General features: G+C 37.0%; 1 protein-coding gene across 2 annotated transcripts in view; it reads right to left on the minus strand.

Moving 5' to 3' along the window:
* The window catches only part of LOC111158180 (tetratricopeptide repeat, ankyrin repeat and coiled-coil containing 2), a 364,770-nt gene that overhangs the window by 250,099 nt on the left and 92,493 nt on the right, over window positions 1–22,178 (minus strand). For both annotated transcript variants that reach the window (XM_022520087.1, XM_022520086.1), the window contains exon 3: window positions 14,612–14,683. In XM_022520087.1, coding sequence (XP_022375795.1) covers window positions 14,612–14,683 — 72 coding nt within the window. The remainder of the gene's footprint in view (window positions 1–14,611; window positions 14,684–22,178) is intronic.

The following is a 22,178-nucleotide window of genomic DNA, read 5'->3' on the forward strand; positions in this document are numbered from 1 at the left end:
AGGAGAAAAACTAGATGACCTTGGGTATGGCAGTGACTTTTTTTCTTAAGATTTTATTTATTTGACAGAGAAAGATCACAAGGCAGGCAGAGAGAAAGGGGAAAGCAGGCTCTCTGCTTCGCAGGGAGCCTAATACAGGGCTTGATCCCAGGGCCCTGAGACCATGAACTGAGCCAAAGGCAGAGGCTTAACCCACTGAGCCACCCAGGTGCCCCTACAGTGACTTTTTTACATACAACCTCAAAAGCATAATCCATGAAAGACATAATAAGTAAGACTTCATTAATCTGGGGCACCTGGGTGGCTCAGTGGGTTAAGCCGCTGCCTTCGGCTCAGGTCATGATCTCAGGGTCCTGGGATCGAGTCCCGCATCGGGCTCTCTGCTTGGCGGGGAGCCTGCTTCCCTCTCTCTCTCTCTCTCTCTCTCTCTCTGCCTGCCTCTCCATCTACTTGTGATCTCTCTCTGTCAAATAAATAAATAAAATCTTTAAAAAAAAAAAAAGACTTCATTAATTTAAATTTTAAACATTTAAAACTTCAGCTCTGCAAAAGACATGTAATAAAGGGCCATTATCCAAAATATACAAACTCAGTAAGATGAAAAGCACAGGTAAAAAAAGGATAAAAGATCTGAACAGACACCTTACTAAAGAAGACATCTAGACGGCAAATAAGCACATGAAAAGATGTCTAACATTATATGTTACCAGAGAATTACAAATTAAAACAACAATAAGATAACTACTACATACTTACTAAAACAGTCAAAATCCCAAACACTGACAACACCAAATGCTGACATGGATACGGAGCAATAGGTACTCTCATTCATTGCCGGTGGGAACGCAAAATGGTATAGCCACTTTGGAAGACAGTATGGCAGTTTCTTACAAAACTAAACATTATCTTACAATTCAGCAATTGTGCTCCTTGGTATATACCCAAATGAGTTGAAAATATATTCACACTAAAACCTGCACATGCATGTTTATTGCAGCTTTATTCATAATTGTCAAAACTTGGAAACAACCAAGATGTCCTTCAGTAGATGAATGGTAAATAAACTATGGCAGATCCAGGAAACAGAGTATTATTCAGCAGTAAAAAGAAATGAGCTATCAAGCCATGAGAAGACTGCAGAACCTAACATGCACAACACTAAGTGAAAGCAGCTAACTGGGAAAGGGGACATACTATATGATTGCAATAGATTGACATTCCGGAAAAGGCAAAACTATGGAAACAGTAAAAAGATTAGTGGTTCCCAGGGATTGGGGGAGGGAGGGATGAATAGCCAGAGCATAGAAGATTTTTAGGGAAGTGAAACTATGATATTATAATGGTAGACACATGTCAGTATACATTTGTCAAAACCCATAAAAAGTTCGACAAGAATGAACTCTACTGTAAACTACGGACTTCAGGTGATAATGATATGTTAAGGTAGGGTCATCTATTATAAACAAATGTACCAGTCTGGTGAGGGATAGTGATAATGGGGGAGGCTCTACACATGTGCGTCCAAGAGCCATCAGGGAACTCTTTGTACCTTCCACTCAGTTTTGCTGTAAACCTAAAAGTACTCTAAAATATACAATTTATTTTTAGAAATTTTAAATGTATAAACAAAACAAAAAGAATGCACAGAGTAGCTATCTGAGGACTGAAAAAGAAAACAGCTGTGGGAGGACTGGGAAAGGAGCACAGAGCATGCAGTTCCACTGAAGTGGTGATGAATTTACCATGTTTCTTCCTCAGGTACTACCTGACCAGGACACTTAAAACTCAGAACTGTATACCAGGTAAGAAAGAGCTCCAATAAAATTTCTCCCTTGTTGGTAGGAGCAGGTAAGGGGGCCCTAACTGGTCTGAGAGACTAGGGAAAGCCCTCTTTTCCTCCTTATCTTCTATATCAATGTCCAGACAATTCTTTGTCAGCAGCTACACAGAGATGGTACAGGTGACTGAGCAGGCACCTAACACTTTGAGAAGGAACCCTTTACTCTAACTCCAAGAATTGTGAGCCCACTAGTTTGTGGTAAATCCTCACTGCCTTCTTCCATCTCCTTGTCCTTTTATCTCGATCTAGATACAAACCATTACAGTCATTGAACACCAGAATGGGAAAACTAGAGCCTATTTTTTTAGCAAGAGTGCTGGGAAAGGAGGGAGCTGGAAATTGTTCACAAGATTGGAGTAAGAAGGGATATCAAGAAAACAATCCTATAAAGCTGTATATGAACTTCTGAGTTTATCTAAGAGCTCTGTGTGCATGGATCTGACCCTAAACAGCACACACGGGCTTTGAGAACAGAACAACAAGATGTACCACTACTCTGATGCAAGAATGGACACTGGTCACACACATGGGACCCATCTCAGTAGTACTCCAAATGCTTAGAAAACAGAACTGACACTGGAAACACAGCCCCCACAGGAACTGTGTCCTGAACAAATTCTGCTTGACTGGCCACTAACCACACAAAAAACAACATTCTCCTTAGGATTTAAATTAAAATCCACAGTCTCATAGATAATATTTAAAACGTTCAGAACATAATCCAAAATTATATGGCATATGAAGGAATAAGAAAATCTCAACATGAGGGAGAAGAAAAATCCATAAACAGCATTCCTGAGATTACAAAGATGTTAGAATTAAAATCAAAGACCTTAAAGCAACTATTACAAAAATGCTTCAGTAAGTAAAGGCAAATATTCTTGAAATGAACAGAAAAATAGGAAGTCTCAAATCCAGTGTGTATTTTACATATACAACACATCTTCCTTCAGACCAGCCACATTTCAAGTGTTTAACAACCACATGTGGCCAATGACTACTGTACTGCCCAGTGAAGTTCTATACCTATAACCAGAACTAAGTTCAATTAGTCTCTAAGGTATAAGGTAAAAGTGGATCCAATCACTAAACACTGGAAAGATTCAAGGGTGATGACTCTTACCACATCCCAATTCAACTCATCTATTTGCCCAGTGCAGAGGATAGACAAATCTTGGAGACAGTGTATTTCTTTAACTTATTCAGGTTGTGACTCCCACTGCTGCTACTATTTTAGATATGGTTTCCTGCTAAAGCAAATCAGCATATCCCTAACACCTGGTTTGCAGTTACTGCCCTGAGAATGAGATGATCAGATGCAGTATGCATTCAGCTGTCAGGGTCAGCTATATATTTTCACTGTCCTACCTCCCATTAATTCTCCTGCTCTAGGTAATAATCTTAACTGTCCCTCAATTTCATAGGACACTATTGCTGTACTGATACTGATAATTTCATGATGATTAAACTTGGTGAATAGGAAGCAGCAACTACTAGATACTGTGGTAAAACATGCTTGCCAGAGAGTGGGAAATAAATCTTACCAAAAGTCAAGAGATCTTCCACACTGTGAAATTTCTGTGAACCCTATGGTCTTAAGCAATTCAAAACACCCCTTCCAAGGTGAAGAAGTTGCTACATCTACTCTCCCTTACTGCTGAGAAAGAAGTACAATGCCTAGCAGACCTCCTTGATTTTTTTAAGCACCCTGTACCTCACCGGGTTATGCGACTGTGAGCCATTTACCAACACTGCTGGATGTGAGAGAGGACCAGAAGAATAGAAGGCTTTGCAATAAATATGGGCTACTTTGTCCCTCCGGCTGTATAACCTACCAGTTCTGATGTTTGAAGTTTCTGTGGTAGAGCTCTGGCATTGTTATTGCAGAACTTTAGGTCAATATCAGGGAAGACCTCCAGCACTTTGTAAAAGAAGAAAAACAAACAAAACAAAAAAACCTATGCTATCCTATCTGTGTAAACAACTACTATCCTTTCTTGAAAATTAGCTTTTGCCTTACCATAGGACCTCAGAATGAATGCATGGGACCTCGGCAGCCCATCACGAACTAAGTATTGTTGAACCAAGAAATCAATACGCTTGGGTGTGTACTACGGCACTTCACCAGCAAAAGGAAGAAGTATACATGAGATTAGGCTTGAGCGGGTCGTGAAGGCACAAATAATTTGCCTGAGCAAGTGGCCCAGATGCCCAAGGTTCCTACTCCTGCTATAGCTTCTTTTCACTTAATCTGGTAAATTCTCTATAACCATCTCACTGAAGATAAAAAAAAAATAAGGCCTGTTAACTGATAGTTCTGCAAGATAACAGCACACCAGAGATGACAACACTACAACCCCACTTTGTGGTAGTCTTAAAGGACATTAGTGAAGGGAAACCCTTCCAGGGGCAGAAAGTGGAACACGGTACCTAGTTGTTTACTTTGCCTTGGAAAAGAGATGACAGAGGAACTGACTTATGGAGAGTGTTTAATGGATATTCAGAGATTTGAAAGGAATAACTGGAAAACTAGTGACAAGGAAATCTGGAGATGAGGTATATGAATAGACCCTTTGAAAGAGCACAGAATATGGAGCAATTTATGTCCCATGTGAATGCTTACCAAAAAGCAAACGGCAGAGAAGGTGCTTAACACAGCAGATTAGATGACCTATTTGGGGGAGACAGTCAGTCTTTCTACTCAGTCACACCAACCTTGCGCAAAGGGCCCATTAACAAAGTGGCCATGGTAGCAGGGATGGAATTTATACATAATCACAGCTGAGTATCCAACATGCCAACAGTCCATGCTTACACTGGGGATGAGGTAGGTGTATGTCCCCAATATATGGTACCATTCACAGGATGATCAGCCAGTTATCTTCCTACTCATTTCTAGCCCCAGGTAATTTCCTCTTCCTTAACAAATCAACTATGAATTTAAAATAAATATTCTTTATAGTATGAAGGTTTTCAGGTAGTCTTAGTCTGCCCCCTTGTGGGAACCAGCTCTTTAATCTCTCACTAGGAGTAAGACTTAATAATAAATCCAAACTGTACCTCAAATAAAACAAAACAAAAAATATATTTGCTCAATAATAATTTTATCCCAGGCTTTACTAACAGGTCTCTTCTTCACCTTTTGTTATTCAACTTTGTATGGCCCTTAATTAAAGATTATGAAGTTTTCCAAAGAGGTTTTATGATTTTTATCTCTCGCCAAAAAAGATGTTTGGAAAGATACCTTTTCCAACCTTTTTAGTTGTCATCTTTTATTCCTTTTCTTTCATAAATATGGATAAGCAAGGAGAGGTTTCTACAATGTTTCTAGTGTTAACTAGGCCAATTATCATAATGTAAGTAGGATACTTAGTATGTTCTGACACAAAATGTGCTTGGGGTTGCAAATTCCAAGAGTTTAAGGTGTTATTAGATAAATGAGTATGAATCACTCTGAAAGTCTGAACACTCTTATATGAGGAAATGGTGAAATAAATTATGGGTTGCTTATGCTGTGAACCATTATAATCCGATTTTTTACAATTAGAACTTAAGTATGCTCCTGAGGGATGGTCATGCTAACTGGGGGATAATGAACTAAAATTGCATTTTATTTTTAAAAATCTTCAAACTAATACACACACCCATCCATACAGACACACCCCTACATTTGCCAATAAGAACTCAGGGAAAAAACATGGAAGGATACAGACTGAATGTAGTTAGTATTAGTTACTTTAGGGTAGTAGAAGGAAAAGAAGCCTTAACATGTTCTTTTTAAATATCTAAATTGTTGGTAAAAAGTAATCTCTTAATTAGTAAAATTATTGTAATTCACATTAAAAAAAACATGACTAATATATGTAAATACATTCTGACACATCCCTAGAGGCCCAAGATAATAAGAAGTTGTTTGCTAAAAGGCCAATTTCAAGTTTAAGTCTATGAAAAATGAGTGTTAAACAAAGAATAATCAACATGAAGTTAAATTTCAGAATTACAGGACTAGCAATAAAGGCACTTTAGAGGGATTTATCATTTAAGGTCAGATCTTTCATTCTAGGTCTTATCCAACCACCAACAAATTTAATTTTAAATATGAGAACAGAAGGGTTCTAAGTACATGCTACCAACAAAGCTGATTTGAAACTTCTGGTGTAGATTAGTATAAAGCTTGAAATATTTTCCTACTGAAAATAATACCCACTTCACAGCATTATTCTGAGAATTAAATGAGGATTATGTAAAAGCACCTCGCCCAGAGCCTGGCACATATGTATAATTAATTTTTTTTTTTCAAAGCAACCTATGTTGAAAACTAAGTGATTTTCTATCACAATGATAAACCACTAAAACAGTAAAAAATTTTGTTCATTAGTGATCCACTATAGTGATACTTACAATGACACAAAAATGACACATTAAATGCTGAAATAATTTTCCTGATCATTTTATGTAATTAAACAGTTGGTTTAATAAAGAAATCTTTGTAACTTACCAGACTGAAAAATAATCTGTGTATGTTTTAAGAGCATGAACATCTCATTTCTACTATATATTTTACATATTAGCAAGGAAAGAAAAATAACCAGAACACATCATATTTGATCATTTACTGTATTATTACTATAAATGCATCAACATGTACTAATCAAATAAAACTGGCTACAGATAATGAGAATCATGCCAAGTTAAACCCTGTACAGTTTCCCAGTCTTCCAGCACGAGCTGGTCACGAGCGTTACTACATCAATACACATTTTGTGTATCAGAGCCCAGTATCGGCTTAATGCTATTCTTGTAAAAGTAAATAAAAATTGGGTTTCAGTCACATCACATTGGTTCATGCATTTATTTAATATCTAGAACAAAATAAGTTCTGTTTATATATGACCTCTAATGAAAAGATCATTTGCTGCAGAAAATGGAGCTAGTACACCAAAACCAATTCTGATAAGTAACTCATGAAATGCAGAACTAGAATTCCTAGAACTGATGGTCAAATTGATGACCTAACTGCAAGACAGTAGCACTGTGCTAGATGCAAAGATCCTACTGATAATGAACTCCTAAATTACATGGAAAAAAAGAGATTCAACAGACAAGACTAACTAAATACAATAAATAATATATCCCAATTATATACAATATGTTATACTAGAAAGCAGAAAATATCCACCCAACCTCAGAAGGCCTTAAGTTAGAAGTTTAACAGGCACAATCATACTCCGAGAGCCTCATTTCACAAATTAATAGTTAGCTGATAGTCTGATAAACTACCTACATTCAACAACAAAAAATTTTTTTAAAGATTTATTTATGCATTTATTTATTTGAGAGAGAGTGAGCAAGAGAGCACAGGAGCAGTGGCAGAGGGAAAAGCAGACTCCCCTGCTGAGCACGGAGCCCAGTTCCGGGCTTGATCCCAGGACTGACCTGAGCTGAAGGCAGGCACTTAACTGCCTGAGCCACCCAGTGTCCCTCAACACAATTTCTTCGCTACTTTACTTGTTTAGTTATGTAAAGTAACAGAGGTGAATACTGGATCCATTATGTAGCCTGGGAACATCCATATATCTTACCAAGCACCCTAAGAGCTACCTCTTCAATCTTTCATTCAACAAATACTGACAAATTTATATATGCAAGTGTTCTAGGGCAAATGCAGTGAAGAAGATGAAGTCTGCTCAAATGAAACCTACTTTCTAGTAATTGAGACAACAACAAAACAAGTAAATGAATAAATAATTATTTTCAGGTAGTGATACACACTATGAAGTTTAGGGTCTAGGGTATTTGGTATGACGGTCCCAGAAGGCCTCTTTGACTTAAACAGAAATCTACAGCCCTTTATTCAAGAAAGAACAAGTATAAAGGCCTTAAAAAGAAAACACTCTTAACATGTTTAAACAAAAAGACCAGCAGAAAGGAAACAAAGTAGAAAATGGAGGGAGTGGGAGGGCACAGATTTAGAGTACTAGGAAAAGGGCAATTCGGGTCAGGTTCTATAGGGAGTGATAAAGGCTGGAGTTTATTCTGAACATGATAGAAGGCTACTGAGGAGTTTTACTTCAAGTCTGGGGAAATATATGATTTGATCTGTATTAATAAGAACACTCTAGCTATCACAAGGACAACAAACTATAACAGACTATAAGGAAAGAAATGAGGGTAGTTGAGACTAAAATGGCAACAGAGGTAGGGTGGAATGACAAAAGAGTATTTTAAAAAGAAAAATTCTTAAAGCATAATAAAATAAAACAAAAAGCCAATAATAGAGGATAAATGTTAAGAAATCCATGGAAGACAGAAACTAGATGCATTTGGAGTGAGGAAATTATAGTCCAGAGCATGTGTAGGAGGATAACTGTGAAAGATGAGTGTTTCCAGGTCTGTTTTAAGCACAGAAGCAGTAGATTCAAGGAGCAGGAAGTGCCCACGGGTAGCAGTCTGAATGAGAGGAGCAGGACTGGGCTCACTGCAAGGAGTCAGGCATCTCCCATCTCCTACATTTTATAAGCAGAAGACATCACAGGTCTCTGCCCCAAGCTAGAGCAGGGAGTGTGGTCATGTTTGAGTCAGATCCACTGCACCTGAGAAACAGATCAGAGGCCAAGCTAGTCAGTCAACACATGGGAAAGAGCTAGATAAGACATCTCACCGGACCCTTTACCTTACCGTCTGCTGTTATCATGGGAGAAGAGACACTAAATGCAAACTGAATTCACAATCAGGCAGGGCAGGTCACCAAGCATTATGCACCTACAGATGCCTGTCAGTTGTTTAAAACTAGTGTTTGTTCCCAAAAGACTGCCATCTGTTTTGGTAAGTTGATGTTTATGGCATATTAACTATTAAGTAATTTGAACATCACCCCTTCAGAGAGGCAAACACAAAATAAAATAAAACCGAAGAGCTCTAGTCCTAGGTTAAGATGGAATAAGCACACTCCACCTTAACTGAATGTAACTAAAACTGGTGAATGTAAATGAAAACCCTGGAAAGTAAAACAGCAATCTGAAGACTCTGAAAAATAAACAGTAGCAGGCAAACTGTGGAAGGAAAGCAGAAATTGAAGGACAACCATTTCAGTTGCACATTTCCTACTGTTTTTAATGTCCCCTAACTCTGAACTCAAAGGAAATCCAAATCCTGGAATAGCAGAGCATGCATGAAAAGAAAGATGCAAGAACAAATCCTCTCTACCTGATTAGGCAGTATGAATGAAGGGGGTGAGGGCGGCTCCTTAGGGGACTGAGGGAAAATCCTCCGGCTTTTTTTTTTCTTTTTACCTTTTTCTTCCAGCTCTGCCCCCCAGGCAAACTTATTTCACTATTGGCAGCTGTCACTGAGGAGAGACTTAAGTCTCTGAGGGAGGGGAATCCTTTTGACCAGAAGAACACAAGCCTAAGGAGTATGATATAATAGAAAGGAGAAATAGATCAATCCATACTTATAATTTGAGATTTCAATATTCCTCTCCTACTACCTGAAAGGATGAGCAGACAGAAAATCATCAAAGGTAGAGAAGACATGAACAACATTATCAATCAACTTGACCAGATTGATATTTATGGGACCTTCCAGCGCAGAAGAGTAAAATATACATTCTTTTTAAGTGCATACTGAACATAAGATCATTTCCTGGAGCATAAAACAAGTTTCAGTAAAAAGTGATTCAGCTCAAAGAAAGTGTTCTTTGATGATAATGAAATTAAACTGGAAATCAATATAAGAAAGATATGGAAAATTCACAAATATTTGGAAACTACATCAACACACTTCTAAATAACACAAGTTAAAGAAGAAATCACAAGGGAAATCAGATAGTATTTCAAACTAAATGAAATCATACTCATCAAATTCTGTGAAATGCTAAAGCAGTACATAAACCAGTATTTTAAAGATTTTATTTATTTATTTATTTATTTGTCAAAGAGAGGGAGAGAGAGCACAAGCAGGCAGAGTGGCAGGCAGAGGCAGAGAGAGAAGCAGGCTCCCAGCTGAGCAAGGAGGCTGATGCGGAACTCGATCCCAGCATCCTGGGATCATGACCTGAGCTGAAGGCAGCGGCTTAACTGACTTGAGCCACCCAGGCATCCCCATTGTGGGAAATTTTATAGCACTAAAATTCCTATACTAAAGAGAAAGTTCCAAACAATCACCTTAGCTTCCACTCAAAAAAACTAGAGAAGAAAAAGAAATCAAACCCAAAGCAGAAAGAAAAAAGGAATAAAGAGTAAAGCAGAAATCAATGAAATACAGAAGAGGAAAGCAGCAGAGAAAATAAATGAAAACTGAAACTGATTCTCTGAGATCAATAAAACTGACAAATCTCTTTCCAGAATGATCAGTTCAAAGAGAAAGAATACCCAAATTACCAATATCAGGAATGAAAGAGGTGATATCACTGAAGATCCACAGATTTTAAAAGGTTACTCAAGAAAAGATAATTCAAATAGTCATACTTTATTCAAGAAATTTAATTTGTATTTTAAAACTTTCCATAAAGAAAATTCCAGGCCCAGACGGTTTCTCTGAAAAAGTCTATCAAACATTTAAGGATGAAATAATACTAGTTCTATACAAAATATTCTAGGAAAATTGAAGTGGAGGAAATACTTCTCAACTTTCTACTTATTCTAGGAGGCCAGCATTACTCAGTTACCAAAATCAGACAAAAGCATTGTAAGGAAAGAAAACTAAAGGTCAATATCCCACTTGAATATAGATGCAAAAATAATAAAAATTGCTTTAACAAATCAAATCAACTGTACAAATAAAAGCCACATACACCAGATTTGCTCACTGGTCCAAATCAAATAATGGAAATATTTGTACCACACTGGAGTAAAGTGATTAGACGGGCATAGACATCAGCTACCCCAGACCTTGCCCCAAGGACTGAGGACTTACTCTGAAGAATATCTTCTTTCCCACACATTATTTGTTTTCCCTTGAATTTAGGACTTCTTTTTTTTACTTACTATTTTATGTATTTATCACCAATCAACCCTAAACCTTTTGCCAATTGTTTAAAAATTTTCTGAAGATAATTAATGCTGTAGGTTTCTACCAATCTCATTTTCGCGAGGTAACTCTTCTGGAGACTTCTAACATACTCCAATTTGGTTTGGTTGCCCTCTCTCCCTGTTTTCTCACTGTCATTCTAAAAACTTCTCTACCTTTCTCCTTTGTTGAATTTCCTATTTCCTATAACCCATCTCTTTCATTTATTTGTCTGACTTTCTCATTTTGATGGATCATATCCTAAAGAGTCCTAAGAAAGGGTACAAGGCAGGCAAAACAACAAACCAAAAAACTTACATGTCTTAAAAGACTGTATTAGTTTATTTCTGTAAGGATGTTAATAATGGTTCTATTACTTCTCTCTGCAAAATTTCTCCAAGTTCTAAGTTGCTTTATTCTATTTATTTTAATCTCTATCTTTCATACGTTAGAAGATTTCCTCAAATATCTAAAGTAACCCTTCGATAGTTGCTAATATTTAAGAGAACAGGACTAAAAGGCTGATTGAGAGCTTTGATACAGAGAGTGAATTGGCTGGGCTGTTTCTTTTTTTTAAGTAATCTCTGATGGCTACATTTTGTGGCTTTCTCTTTAGTCAGATTCTTCAGAAAAGACTATGCCAACCTCCTGCCTGAAATATGAAAGCCTAACTGCCAGTATCCTAGTGCCAGTAGGATAAAGACAGTTGGAATGCAATTGTCCTATTTTCAGTAGAGGACCGGCCTCAACTGTGCCTGGTAGATGTCTCCCAGAGAATCTCTATTTTGTTCCAAAGAATACATTTCTGAGTTTTGCCAAGGTTAAGAGTAGGGACTTGGGCACCTGCCCAGCTGACTGGTTAGCTAATTTTGTGGAAGAGGTCTCAGGAATCAAATGCTTCTTCAACTGACTTTCAGCTAATCTTCCTTTCACCTCCATCTCTACATGCTACCATTCTCTAGTTTTTTGAGGCTTCTGGAGGTTGTTTTCCTGATTTTCTCTGCTATTGAGCTTAGGGTTCAGTTTTTAATTATTCATATACTCTCCAGTTTCTAAAATTGTGTTGATGTTGGCTTTTCTCCAGTCCCCCTTTACTGATCATTTAGCAGGTTTCTGCAAGGAGCAAATGTAGAAATGTATGTTTATTCCATCTCTTTACTCCTGATAATATTGATGCTCATTCAGCTCGTTATACATGTATTTTTATGTCTGCCGTCTAAATAAAGAGATACTACAAACAAAATTTCCAAGAAGGTAAGAAACACGTTTTAACTATTAGTTAACTCTGATGATGATGCAATTCCTGGTGATTTCTGACTGAGATCAGGTAGTAGTGCTCAAGGTCACAGAGATCACGGATTTTTGCTGTTTTAAGGTTCAGCTTTTGTTTCAGCTGTTTTCTTAAAGATTTTATTTGAGAGAGAATCTCTCTCTCAAATATTTTATTTGAGCAAGAGCACAATGGGGGAAGGGCAGAGAGAGAGGGAGAATCAGCACCCCCTGCCCCTGCTGAGCAGGAAGCAGGATGCAGGGCTCAATCCCAGGACCTCAGGTTCATGACCTGAGCCAAAGACAGGCACTTAGGGATGCCTGGGTGGCTCAGTGGGTGAAGCCTCTGCCTTCAGCTCAAGTCATGATCTCAGGGTCATGGGATCGAGTCCTGCATGGGGCTCTCTGCTAGGCAGGGAGCCTGCTTCCTCCTCTCTCTCTCTCTCTTTCTCTCTCTCTCTACTTGTGATCTCTCTCTGTCAAATAAATAAAATCTTTAAAAAAAAAAAAAAAAGGCAGGCACTTAACTGAGTCACCCAGGTGCCCCTCAGCTTTTGTTATTAAAACTCAACTACACTAATTGATTTGAAAAATATTTTAACTGACACAGCCTAAGGGGCATAAGATAAATGAATAATTCCCGTATCTGCATCTGTGATATTTAATACAAATTATGATATTTAATAAAATTAGTATAATTTTTTTTATTAATTTCTACTAATTTTACTTTTAGGGTCTTTCATACATGTGCTCATTTTCTTTCTTTCCCCCCAATCCAGGGTTATTGAGATATCAATGACATATATAACATTATGAAAATTTAAGGTGTACAATGTGTTGATTTGATATGCTTATATACTATAATTCATTTTAACTTCTTCTTTCATATAAAAATATGTTTAAGGGGGGAAAAAAAAGGAGACAAATTCCTGATAAAATACCATGCATATTATTTAAAAATGAATAAGTACTAGTACAAGTTAAAATTTCCAAATCAACCTGCGTATATTATTCCTCTTTTTATTCTGCAACAAACAATTTTTTAAAAACAGCACAACTCGGGGAACCTGAGTGGCTCAGTCAGTTAAGTGCCTGCCTTTGTTTGGCTCAGGTCATGATCTCAGGGTCCTGGGATAGAGCCCCATGTTGGGCCCCTTGCTCAGCGAGGAGCCTGCTTCTCCCTCTCCCTCTAACCCTTCCCCCACCGCTTGTGCTTTCTCTCTCATATAAATAAATAAAATCTTTAAAAAATAAAAATAAAGTTGGGGTGCCTGGGTGGCTCAGTGGGTTAAGCCTCTGCCTTCGGCTCAGGTCATGATCTCAGGGTCCTGGGATCGAGCCCCGCATCGGGCTCTCTGCTCAGCGGTGAGCCTGCTTCCCTCTCTCTGCCTGCCTCTCTGCCTACTTGTGATCTCTCTCTCTCTGTCAAATGAATAAAAAAAAAATAAAAATAAAAATAAAAATAAAGTAAATAAAAACACAACTCTAAAACTTGGGTAGAGCAAACTTGGAGAAAAAAGGTAAGAAGATTATGGAACAAAAGAACCAGGAACTTTAACAGGATAAAAACACCATACATTTGTAAAGCAAAGCTTTATTTTATTTCTAAGAAAAGATGCTCTAAAAAATCATACATAAGTCAAAATGACTGCCTGAAGTTTTATCATCTATTCATCAATTTGGGTTCTCAACTCCATTCTCTTAGTGGTCATTTCATTCATTCAGCAACATTTATTTAGTAAATACTACATGCCTGGTACTTATTCCTGGCACTGGAAATAAAGTAATGAACAAAAAAGACAAAAATCTCTACAATCATGAAACATTCATTCTAGTTTTGGACAGAAAATAAAATAAATACAGAGGTGATAAGTACTATGAAGAAAAAGAATGTGGGGGCACTAGTCATACAATTTTAAACAAGTTAATTAGGAAAGGCCTATATGAAGATTTCACTGATACAGAATGTTTTTACCTAGTTTGGAAGTTGTCACTTCAAAAAACCAGTCTACAGTATATAATAAATTTTAAAGCATATAATAAATTTTAAACAGAAAAGGAAAATAATTAGTAAGGTCCTAATTTAAAATAGCAATTATAAACAAAAACCATTTCTTCCAAGAGAGCTAAAACAACAAATATTGTGCTGATGAAATCTTAAAAAGCCAGCGTGCTGATACAAATGCTACTGCTAAAAATTTACTTTTGGTTATATTCCAAAAGTGATATCCAGATATATATCACAATGTTCCTAAACTACTTAAAATCTTATTATGGTATTACCATTTAAAAACTGATATGAGAACACGTTTCATTTTACCTTGAATAAATGATATCATAGAACTTTTAGACTGCAACATTTAAAGCCCTAAAGGAGAAACTAGAATACCTAAACTAGACCCAGGGAAAACCCCAAACCTCAGATAAAGTACTAGAAAGGAACAGCTGATATCTTTTCTTTTTAATTTAATAATAAATTTAATGAAAGCTTACCTTGGCCAGAGCGGCTTTGGCGAGAGTCTACACTTGACTGTCTTCGATCCGGTGGTTCCTCGCTCCCTCCATCTACATACAAGTAGAAAGGGCATAAGCAAATACATAATGGAAATGATGTAGTATCTTCTACGGTACCACTTGTATCTTAAAACTACAACATCTGGGGGCACTTGGGTGGCTCAGTTGGTTATGTGTCCAACTCCTGATTTCGGGTCAGGTCATGATCTCAGGGTTGCAGAGTTGTGAGATCAAATCCAGCATTGGGTTCTGCACTCAGCAGGGAGTCTGCCTAGATCCTCTCTCTCCCTCTCCCTCCAACCCCGCACACGCTCTCTCTCTCTCTCTCTCTCTCTCTCTCTCTAAAATAAATAAATAAATAAATCTTAAAAAAAAAACAAACTATAATATCTAGCATTTGTTCTCATTTCTTACAATCTCAATCATTAAAATATTTGAGAAGACTTTTTCCTATATAAACCAAACGTTCTTACCCATATTTTTGTGAGGACAGTTTACACTCCCCTCTGGAAATGTAAAGAAAGTCAAGGTATTCTTTCCCTATTCCCATATACATACACTCTACTTTGCATGAAATGAATAATGTTATCAACCCTGAAATTCACTCACAGATTCCAGTATTGAAACCTTGGTTTAAAGATTTAAAGCAACGTCTAAAGTAATTACAGCTGCCTGTTTGAAGTATGTCAAACAATTCCTTGGGCTCTATGTTTTACTAATAAAAATTACATTTATATGTCTCATAAGTTATAACAAGAAAATTATATAATACATGAAAGAACAATGTAAATCAGTATCAGAAAAACTCAGAAACGAAGAGACAGAAACCAAGAAAGAACTAGAAATAAAACAAAAATCATTCCAGTACTAAAGACTGAACTATAAGAAAATAAACAAATAAACATAACAAAAGAACTTAAAAGAAAAAGAAAAGTGGGGCCCCTGGGTGGCTCAGTTGGCTGAGCCCAGCCGATTCAGCTCAGGTCATGATCTCAGGGTCCTGGGATCAAGCTCAGTGGGGAGTCTGCTCTCTCTGGTCTTGAGATCACAATGATGTTTAAAAAACAACGCTAAACTAACTGGTCACCTTCTGAGGAAGACAGGAATCCAGTTCATTATCTTGAAATATGGGAAAAAGGAAAGAACCAAGCATTTTATCCTATATTTCCTATATAAATTGTACTGGTACCCAAAGAGTACATAAGTGAGATCTTCTATAAAATCATTCCAGATAATAAATGGGAACCAAAAGAAAAAAATCATAATATCACCATTTCATAATGAACTAATAGCTCCAGAGGCACTGAGCATCAATGATTAATAACATTAAAAAGGAGTAAAAACCAGACATTATATGCCCCTTGATGATAGGAGCACAACAGCTACAGTTTTCGGTCAAACCTCTGAATCTAACTGTCAGTTTTCAGGAAAAGCAAAAGACAGAGGAAAATGTTGAATTGTTCCTGAGCACACAACAAAATTCAGGTTGTAGGAAATTTTACAGAACAAATAATTAAACAAAAGAAAAAGTATTATGTAGTCCTAAATTATTGTGGAATAAACATTCTTTTTTCTTTAAAGATTTTATTTATTTACTTATTTTATTATTGACAGGGAGAGAAAGCACAAGCAGGGGGAGTGGGAGGCAGTGGGAGGCAGAGGGAGAGGGAGAAGCAGGCTTCCCGCTGAGCAGGAAGCCTGATGTGGGATCCATTCCAGAACCCTAGGATCATGACCCGAGCTTAAGGCAGATGCTTAACTGACTGAACCACACAGGAGACCCAACATTCATTTTATCAAAATACAAAACTATATCAGGAATCTATGGCACCTTAAATCAGGATGTGTAAATATAGTATTAGTCAATTTTTCTTCCTAGTAATTAATTTTTTATGCAAGTATCTCCCTTGGAAATCAATACAATGAGCAACATTCATATCCAGACAGGTCTTAAATTTTCATTTTTCTTATTTTTTTATGAGGATAAAATTACATATATAATCTGTTTTAACATCAAAACATGCTCTTAAAGTATGTGAGAAGTAATATGAATAAAACATAGACATGTCCCCTTATCAGGACTGTCTTCCCAAACAATAAGAGGCAAAACAAAACAAAACAAACAAAACAAAACCTAGGCTTCAAACAGTATTTTTGCATGATCTGCGGAATGTCAGGATATCAATAAAACAATCCACAGGAAAAATACAGGCAAGAAATGGCTTGAGAATAGTTTTGAGTTAGCCGCGCAGTGAATTCCAAGACAAAAACAAATCACAATTTTGATACCATCATAATCTAAAATGTTTTAACTGCCTAAATTTTCAAAATTAAATCAGAAATACATTGCAGTAAATTTGAGCAATTCACTCCTCTAAGACTGAAACCCTATAACCATCCATGTCTTACTCCAGTGAAGACTGAGCCTAAGAGTTGAGATTAATTCTCAGGTAAAAGTAAACAGTTAAAGATTTTTTAAGAAGAATAAACTCACCACTTTCCCAAGATGATGTAGGAAAAAAATCTCAACCTCTTTAAAAGTGTTTGTGGTATGCTTACGGAACCAATGAATCCATTATCCAAAATAGCAAGACTACAATGACATACAGTACTTCAAATGTTTTTGCTTTGCTTAACACACAATTCCTTCAGTACAGATAAGACCTCCCACGCAGGACACTTACATCTACATTTATGGACAAAACAGAAGACCTTCAGTCGTCAAGCAAGTCATTTGCATAAGACTGATTACCTCACCCCAGGGTGTAGAAGGTAGGACTGGGCTGCGTCTATGAAGTAAGAATTTACTCATCAAACTTGAGTTAAAGACTTACTTCAGATATGCTGTGAACTTCCCAGAGGAAAACCCCCTGTTGTAACAGATACAGATATAAAAAGAAAAGACCTGACTGTCCAACTAAAGTGCTAGCTTTCAAAACCAGACCTTAAGTTTCCTGGATTTGAGATAATCAGCAGAGAACATTTATTTTTTTAACTGCATACAGAGTTAAATCCAGCAAGTAATATAAAACAATATACTTTTAATACTGAGAAACATGAATAGATTTCCTATTCCCCATTATTTCAAAGGGGAAAATGTCACTGGAGAATTTACCTCACAGGGTAGACAGCTTTCAATTGAGGTGTATTAAAGCACTGAAATACGCCTGGTAAAGAAATACCAACCATATCGGGATATTTAGTATGTACTGATTTCTATGAAGGTACTTAAATTAGAGAAAGTCTAATAAGAAAGTGCGTGGGGGCGCCTGGGTGGCTCAGTCGGTTACATCCTCTGCCTTCCGCTTGGGTCATGATCCCAGAGTTCTGGGATCGAGCCTGGCCTCGGGCTCTCTGCTCTGCAGGGAGCCTGCTTCCTCCCCTCTCTCTCTCTGCCTGCCTCTCTGCCTACTTGTGACCTCTCTCTCTCTCTCTCTGTCAAATAAATAAAATCTTTAAAAAAAAAAAAAAAAAGTGCCTGAACAAATTCCAAGAAAAATATTTTATTTCCTGTAAGAAGGGGATACTTTAAATGATTCTTCTTTTCAGACCAGGATCAAAATATTAGAGTTGAAAAATTAGCAATTTAAGTAACCTTCAATTTGGTAAGCCAAGCTCATCTTTAGTGTTTTCAGCTAAATACTGTGCTAGAATAACAGATTAGTTTTTATGAATAAAAATTTTGAAGTTGGTTGCTTTCAATCTTTCTTTGGTAACTTAAATATACAATCTTAATAGAAGGCATGGGAGGGGTATTAAAACTGAATAGAATACAATACAAAGAGATTAAAGTTTTACTATTCAAGTATAAACTCTGGTGCTTTTTATTAATCAAGCATGAATTTGTAAGAACTATATACACTTAAGGCCAACAAGGCAGACATGAACTGGAAGGTATGAATGGAATTTTTTTAAAGTGCAAAAGAAAGGACTACGAACATAAGCTAGACTTATTTATTAGCCAAAGGTCACTTATGAATAGGTACATAGATAAGATGCTCCCTGGCTACATAACTAAGCACTTTAATAACCAAAAAAAAAAAAGAAGAAAAGCAGCTCATTTGTTTGGGGTAGAAAAGAGAAAAAAAATTTGTCCATTATCTATTCTCTACTGGGTGTAGTGCCAGAAAGATTTTTACAACATTATCTCATTCATTACTAATAACAATTCTACAAAACAAATATTATGCCCATTTAAAAGGTAAGACTGAGGGGCGCGTGGATGGCTCAGTGGGTTAAAGACTCTGCTTTCAGCTCAGGTCATGATCTCAGGATCGAGCCCCACATTGCGGTCTCTGCTCAGCGGCGAGCCTGCTTCCTCCTCTCTCCCTTTCTGCCTGCCTCTCTGCCTGCTTGTGATCTCTGTCTGTCAAATAAATACATAAAATCTTAAATAAATTAAAACTTAAAAAAAAAAATTTTTAAATTTTTTAAAAATAAAATGTAAGACTGAGATTCAGGGAAGTAAAGTGACTTTCCCCAAATCACACTATAATCCTAAAATTCAAATTGTCTAGTTTCAAAACTCTCTGCTGCTCTCTTCTATAACAAAGAAGTCATTAAGGGGGTGGTACAGGGTCAGAAAGGGGAAAGAGAGCAAAAGTGGACAGAAATCAAATCAGAGGCTACTGCAAAAATTCAGAAGAAAATAAACATTTGGACTAAGGGAGCAGTGGAGGTGGTGAGAAGAGGTCAGATTCTGGATATATTTTGTAGGTAGAGCAGAAAGAATCACCTGTCAGAAGAGAAAAACAAAGAAATCATCAAGGGTAATACCAGTATTTTGGGCCCAAACGATGGATCTGCAATTTACTAAGATAGGAAAGACTGTGAAAGAATAGGCTGGGGATCAGGAGGGTATTTGGAGCTCAGTTCTGGACACACAAAGCTTGAGGTAACCGTTACACAAATAAGCAGACATGAACATACATATGCCATCAATACAGAAACCACTTTTTTTTTAAGACAGTATTTTTTTTTAAGATTTTATTTATTTATTTGACACAGAGAGAGAGATCACAAGTAGGCAGAGCAGCAGGCAGAGAGAGAGGGGGAAGCAGGCTCCCCACTGAGCAGAGAGTCCGATGCGGGGCTCGATCCCAGGACCCTGGGATCATGACCTGAGCCGAAGGCAGAGGCTTTAACCCACTAAGCCACCCAGGTGCCCCCAGAAACCACTTTTAATAAACTGTATGACATCCCCATGGAAGGACTATAGTTGAGGGGTTGGGGGAGAGAGAAAGAGTGAAGTCAAAAGACTAAACCTTGGGGCTGAATTCAACATGCAGAAGCCAATGATATGAGAAATAACAGCAAACAGTAAGAAGTAGCAACCAGAGAACAGGAACAAAACTAGAAGACTACAGAAGTCAAGTAAAGAAAGAGTTGCATGGGGGTACCTGGGTGGCTCAGTCAGTTAAGACTCTTGATGCAGGTCATGAGTTCAAGCCCTGTATTGGGCTCCAGGCTAGGCATGGAGTCTACTTTAAAAAAAGAAGAAGAAGGAGAGGGACAAAGAGGAGGAGGATGAGAAGCAGAAGCAGCAGCAGCAGCAGCCTTTCATGAAAGGGAAAAGGTCAAATGTTGATAGGTCAAGTAACATGAAGACTGAGAACTGACCACTAAATTTAGTCGATGTAGATAAACTTTAACTTGATTCCGATGGAGTGATAATGAAACCTGATGGGATTAAGTTCAAGACTGATTAGAAAGAGTTTCTGGAAAAGGTCTTATCTCTTCCTAGACCTGTTAGAGAACCCATGGAGACCTTGGATGCAAGACACCAAGATCCTTATTAACACTGGATTACTGAAGAAAACTACCCTATTTGTGGTCTACAGTTATATAAACCAACAAATCCTTCTCATCATATAAACCAGAGGTGAGTAAACTAGCCCATAAGCCAAATCTGGCCTGCCACCTATTTTTGGACAACCAGTGAGCTAAGTAAGAATAGTTTTTACATTTTTAAACAATTGAAAATTAAAAGAGTAATATTTTATGACATAAAAAGTATATGAAATTCAAATCTGAGTGTCCATAAAGTTTTATTAGCAGTCACGATCACTCATTTATAAACAATGGATGGCTGCTTTCACACTACAATGACAGAGTTCAGTAGTTGCAAACTGTATGGCCTACAACACCTAACATGTACTATGTAGCCCTTTACAGAGAAAGTTTGCTAACCCCTAGTATAAGCAATTCTGAGGCAAATATTCTATTCCCTACAACCCCATTCCGCTAGACTCTGGCAGCACAAAACTACTTGATGATATTCAAAGAGGAAACGCATTATAAGGCCTCCATCAACTTATTCACACTTTTTCCTCTACCTAAAATGCAGCTGCCTCTACTTAACAATATAAGGAAATTGTATCTAACACATATTAACAGGCCTTAGTGTCTAGCACAACTAAGCTAGACTCAATCTTTGAACTACTATTATTTACATGGCCTTAGGAAATTTAATGAAATCCTCTGAACCTCAATTTATCTGTGAAGCTGATATTAGTAAGACCTGTGAAGTTGTGGTGAGAAACAAATGCAGTAATGTATATAAAACACAGCATGTCATCTGGCACTAAGTAAACACTTCTTAAATAACTGGAATCTTAAGCGATCATCATTATGATCAATAACAACATCCTCTCACCAAAAGATGGTTTAAATATCATTTCTTATCTTCTCTGTAAGATTTTCGGGAGAATCCCATTAAGAATTGTTTTCTCTTCTGTTCTTCTCTAGCACACTATACATATCTATTTTATAGCACTGACACATTGCATGATTAATTATTTACATGACTATCTTTGGACTAAAGTTCAAAGTGTGCCTTTGAAAGCTTTTTTCATCTTGATATTTTCAGTGCCAACTTAGAATCTGGTATGGCGTGGGTATTCCAAAAAAAAAAAAAAAAAAAATTGTTGAATTAATTTTGTCAAGGGCCACCTCTAAAATTAGTGCATTCATAAAACCAAACCAAGCTCAAGGAAAAAACAAGTGGTACAGATGTGGTTTTGAGACACAGTTTAAGTAGTTCAATGTTGTCTTTTTCTATCCAACCTATTACTGTGAAAAGAAGAGTGGCATTATTCTAAAACTTCTAAAACTAAAAAATTCTATTCTAGATGTAAAACACAAAGACCTTATCCCCCACATCATTCTCAAAGATCTTAATTATCAACAAGAATTTTCACAGGTAAGCCAGACCCCCTAAAAGTGATTTAGTTCTTAAGAAAACATCTATACTAAAGGAGGCATTCTATTCCAAATAAAAAGTATTTCACATAATGTCATCAAGACTATAGCTAATACCTCTCACAGGTTTTCATAGATCTAGCTTCTATACTCTAAATCTCAATATGACAAGTGACTTCCCTATGATGAGTTATTAATTTACGTTTGCCTAAGGTATCCATAATTGCCTAAGGTATCCCTGAAAGTCTGATCTGTAGCTTAATAGAAGAAGTTCCAAACACAGAATGGTTTGATTCTCATGATGGAGCTATGCATCAATGATGATGAGTAATAAAAGGAAAACAAA

This window comes from Enhydra lutris, unplaced genomic scaffold, assembly GCF_002288905.1.
Source record: "Enhydra lutris kenyoni isolate GAN:26980312 unplaced genomic scaffold, ASM228890v2 scaffoldscaffold57, whole genome shotgun sequence".
NCBI lineage: Eukaryota > Metazoa > Chordata > Mammalia > Carnivora > Mustelidae > Enhydra > Enhydra lutris.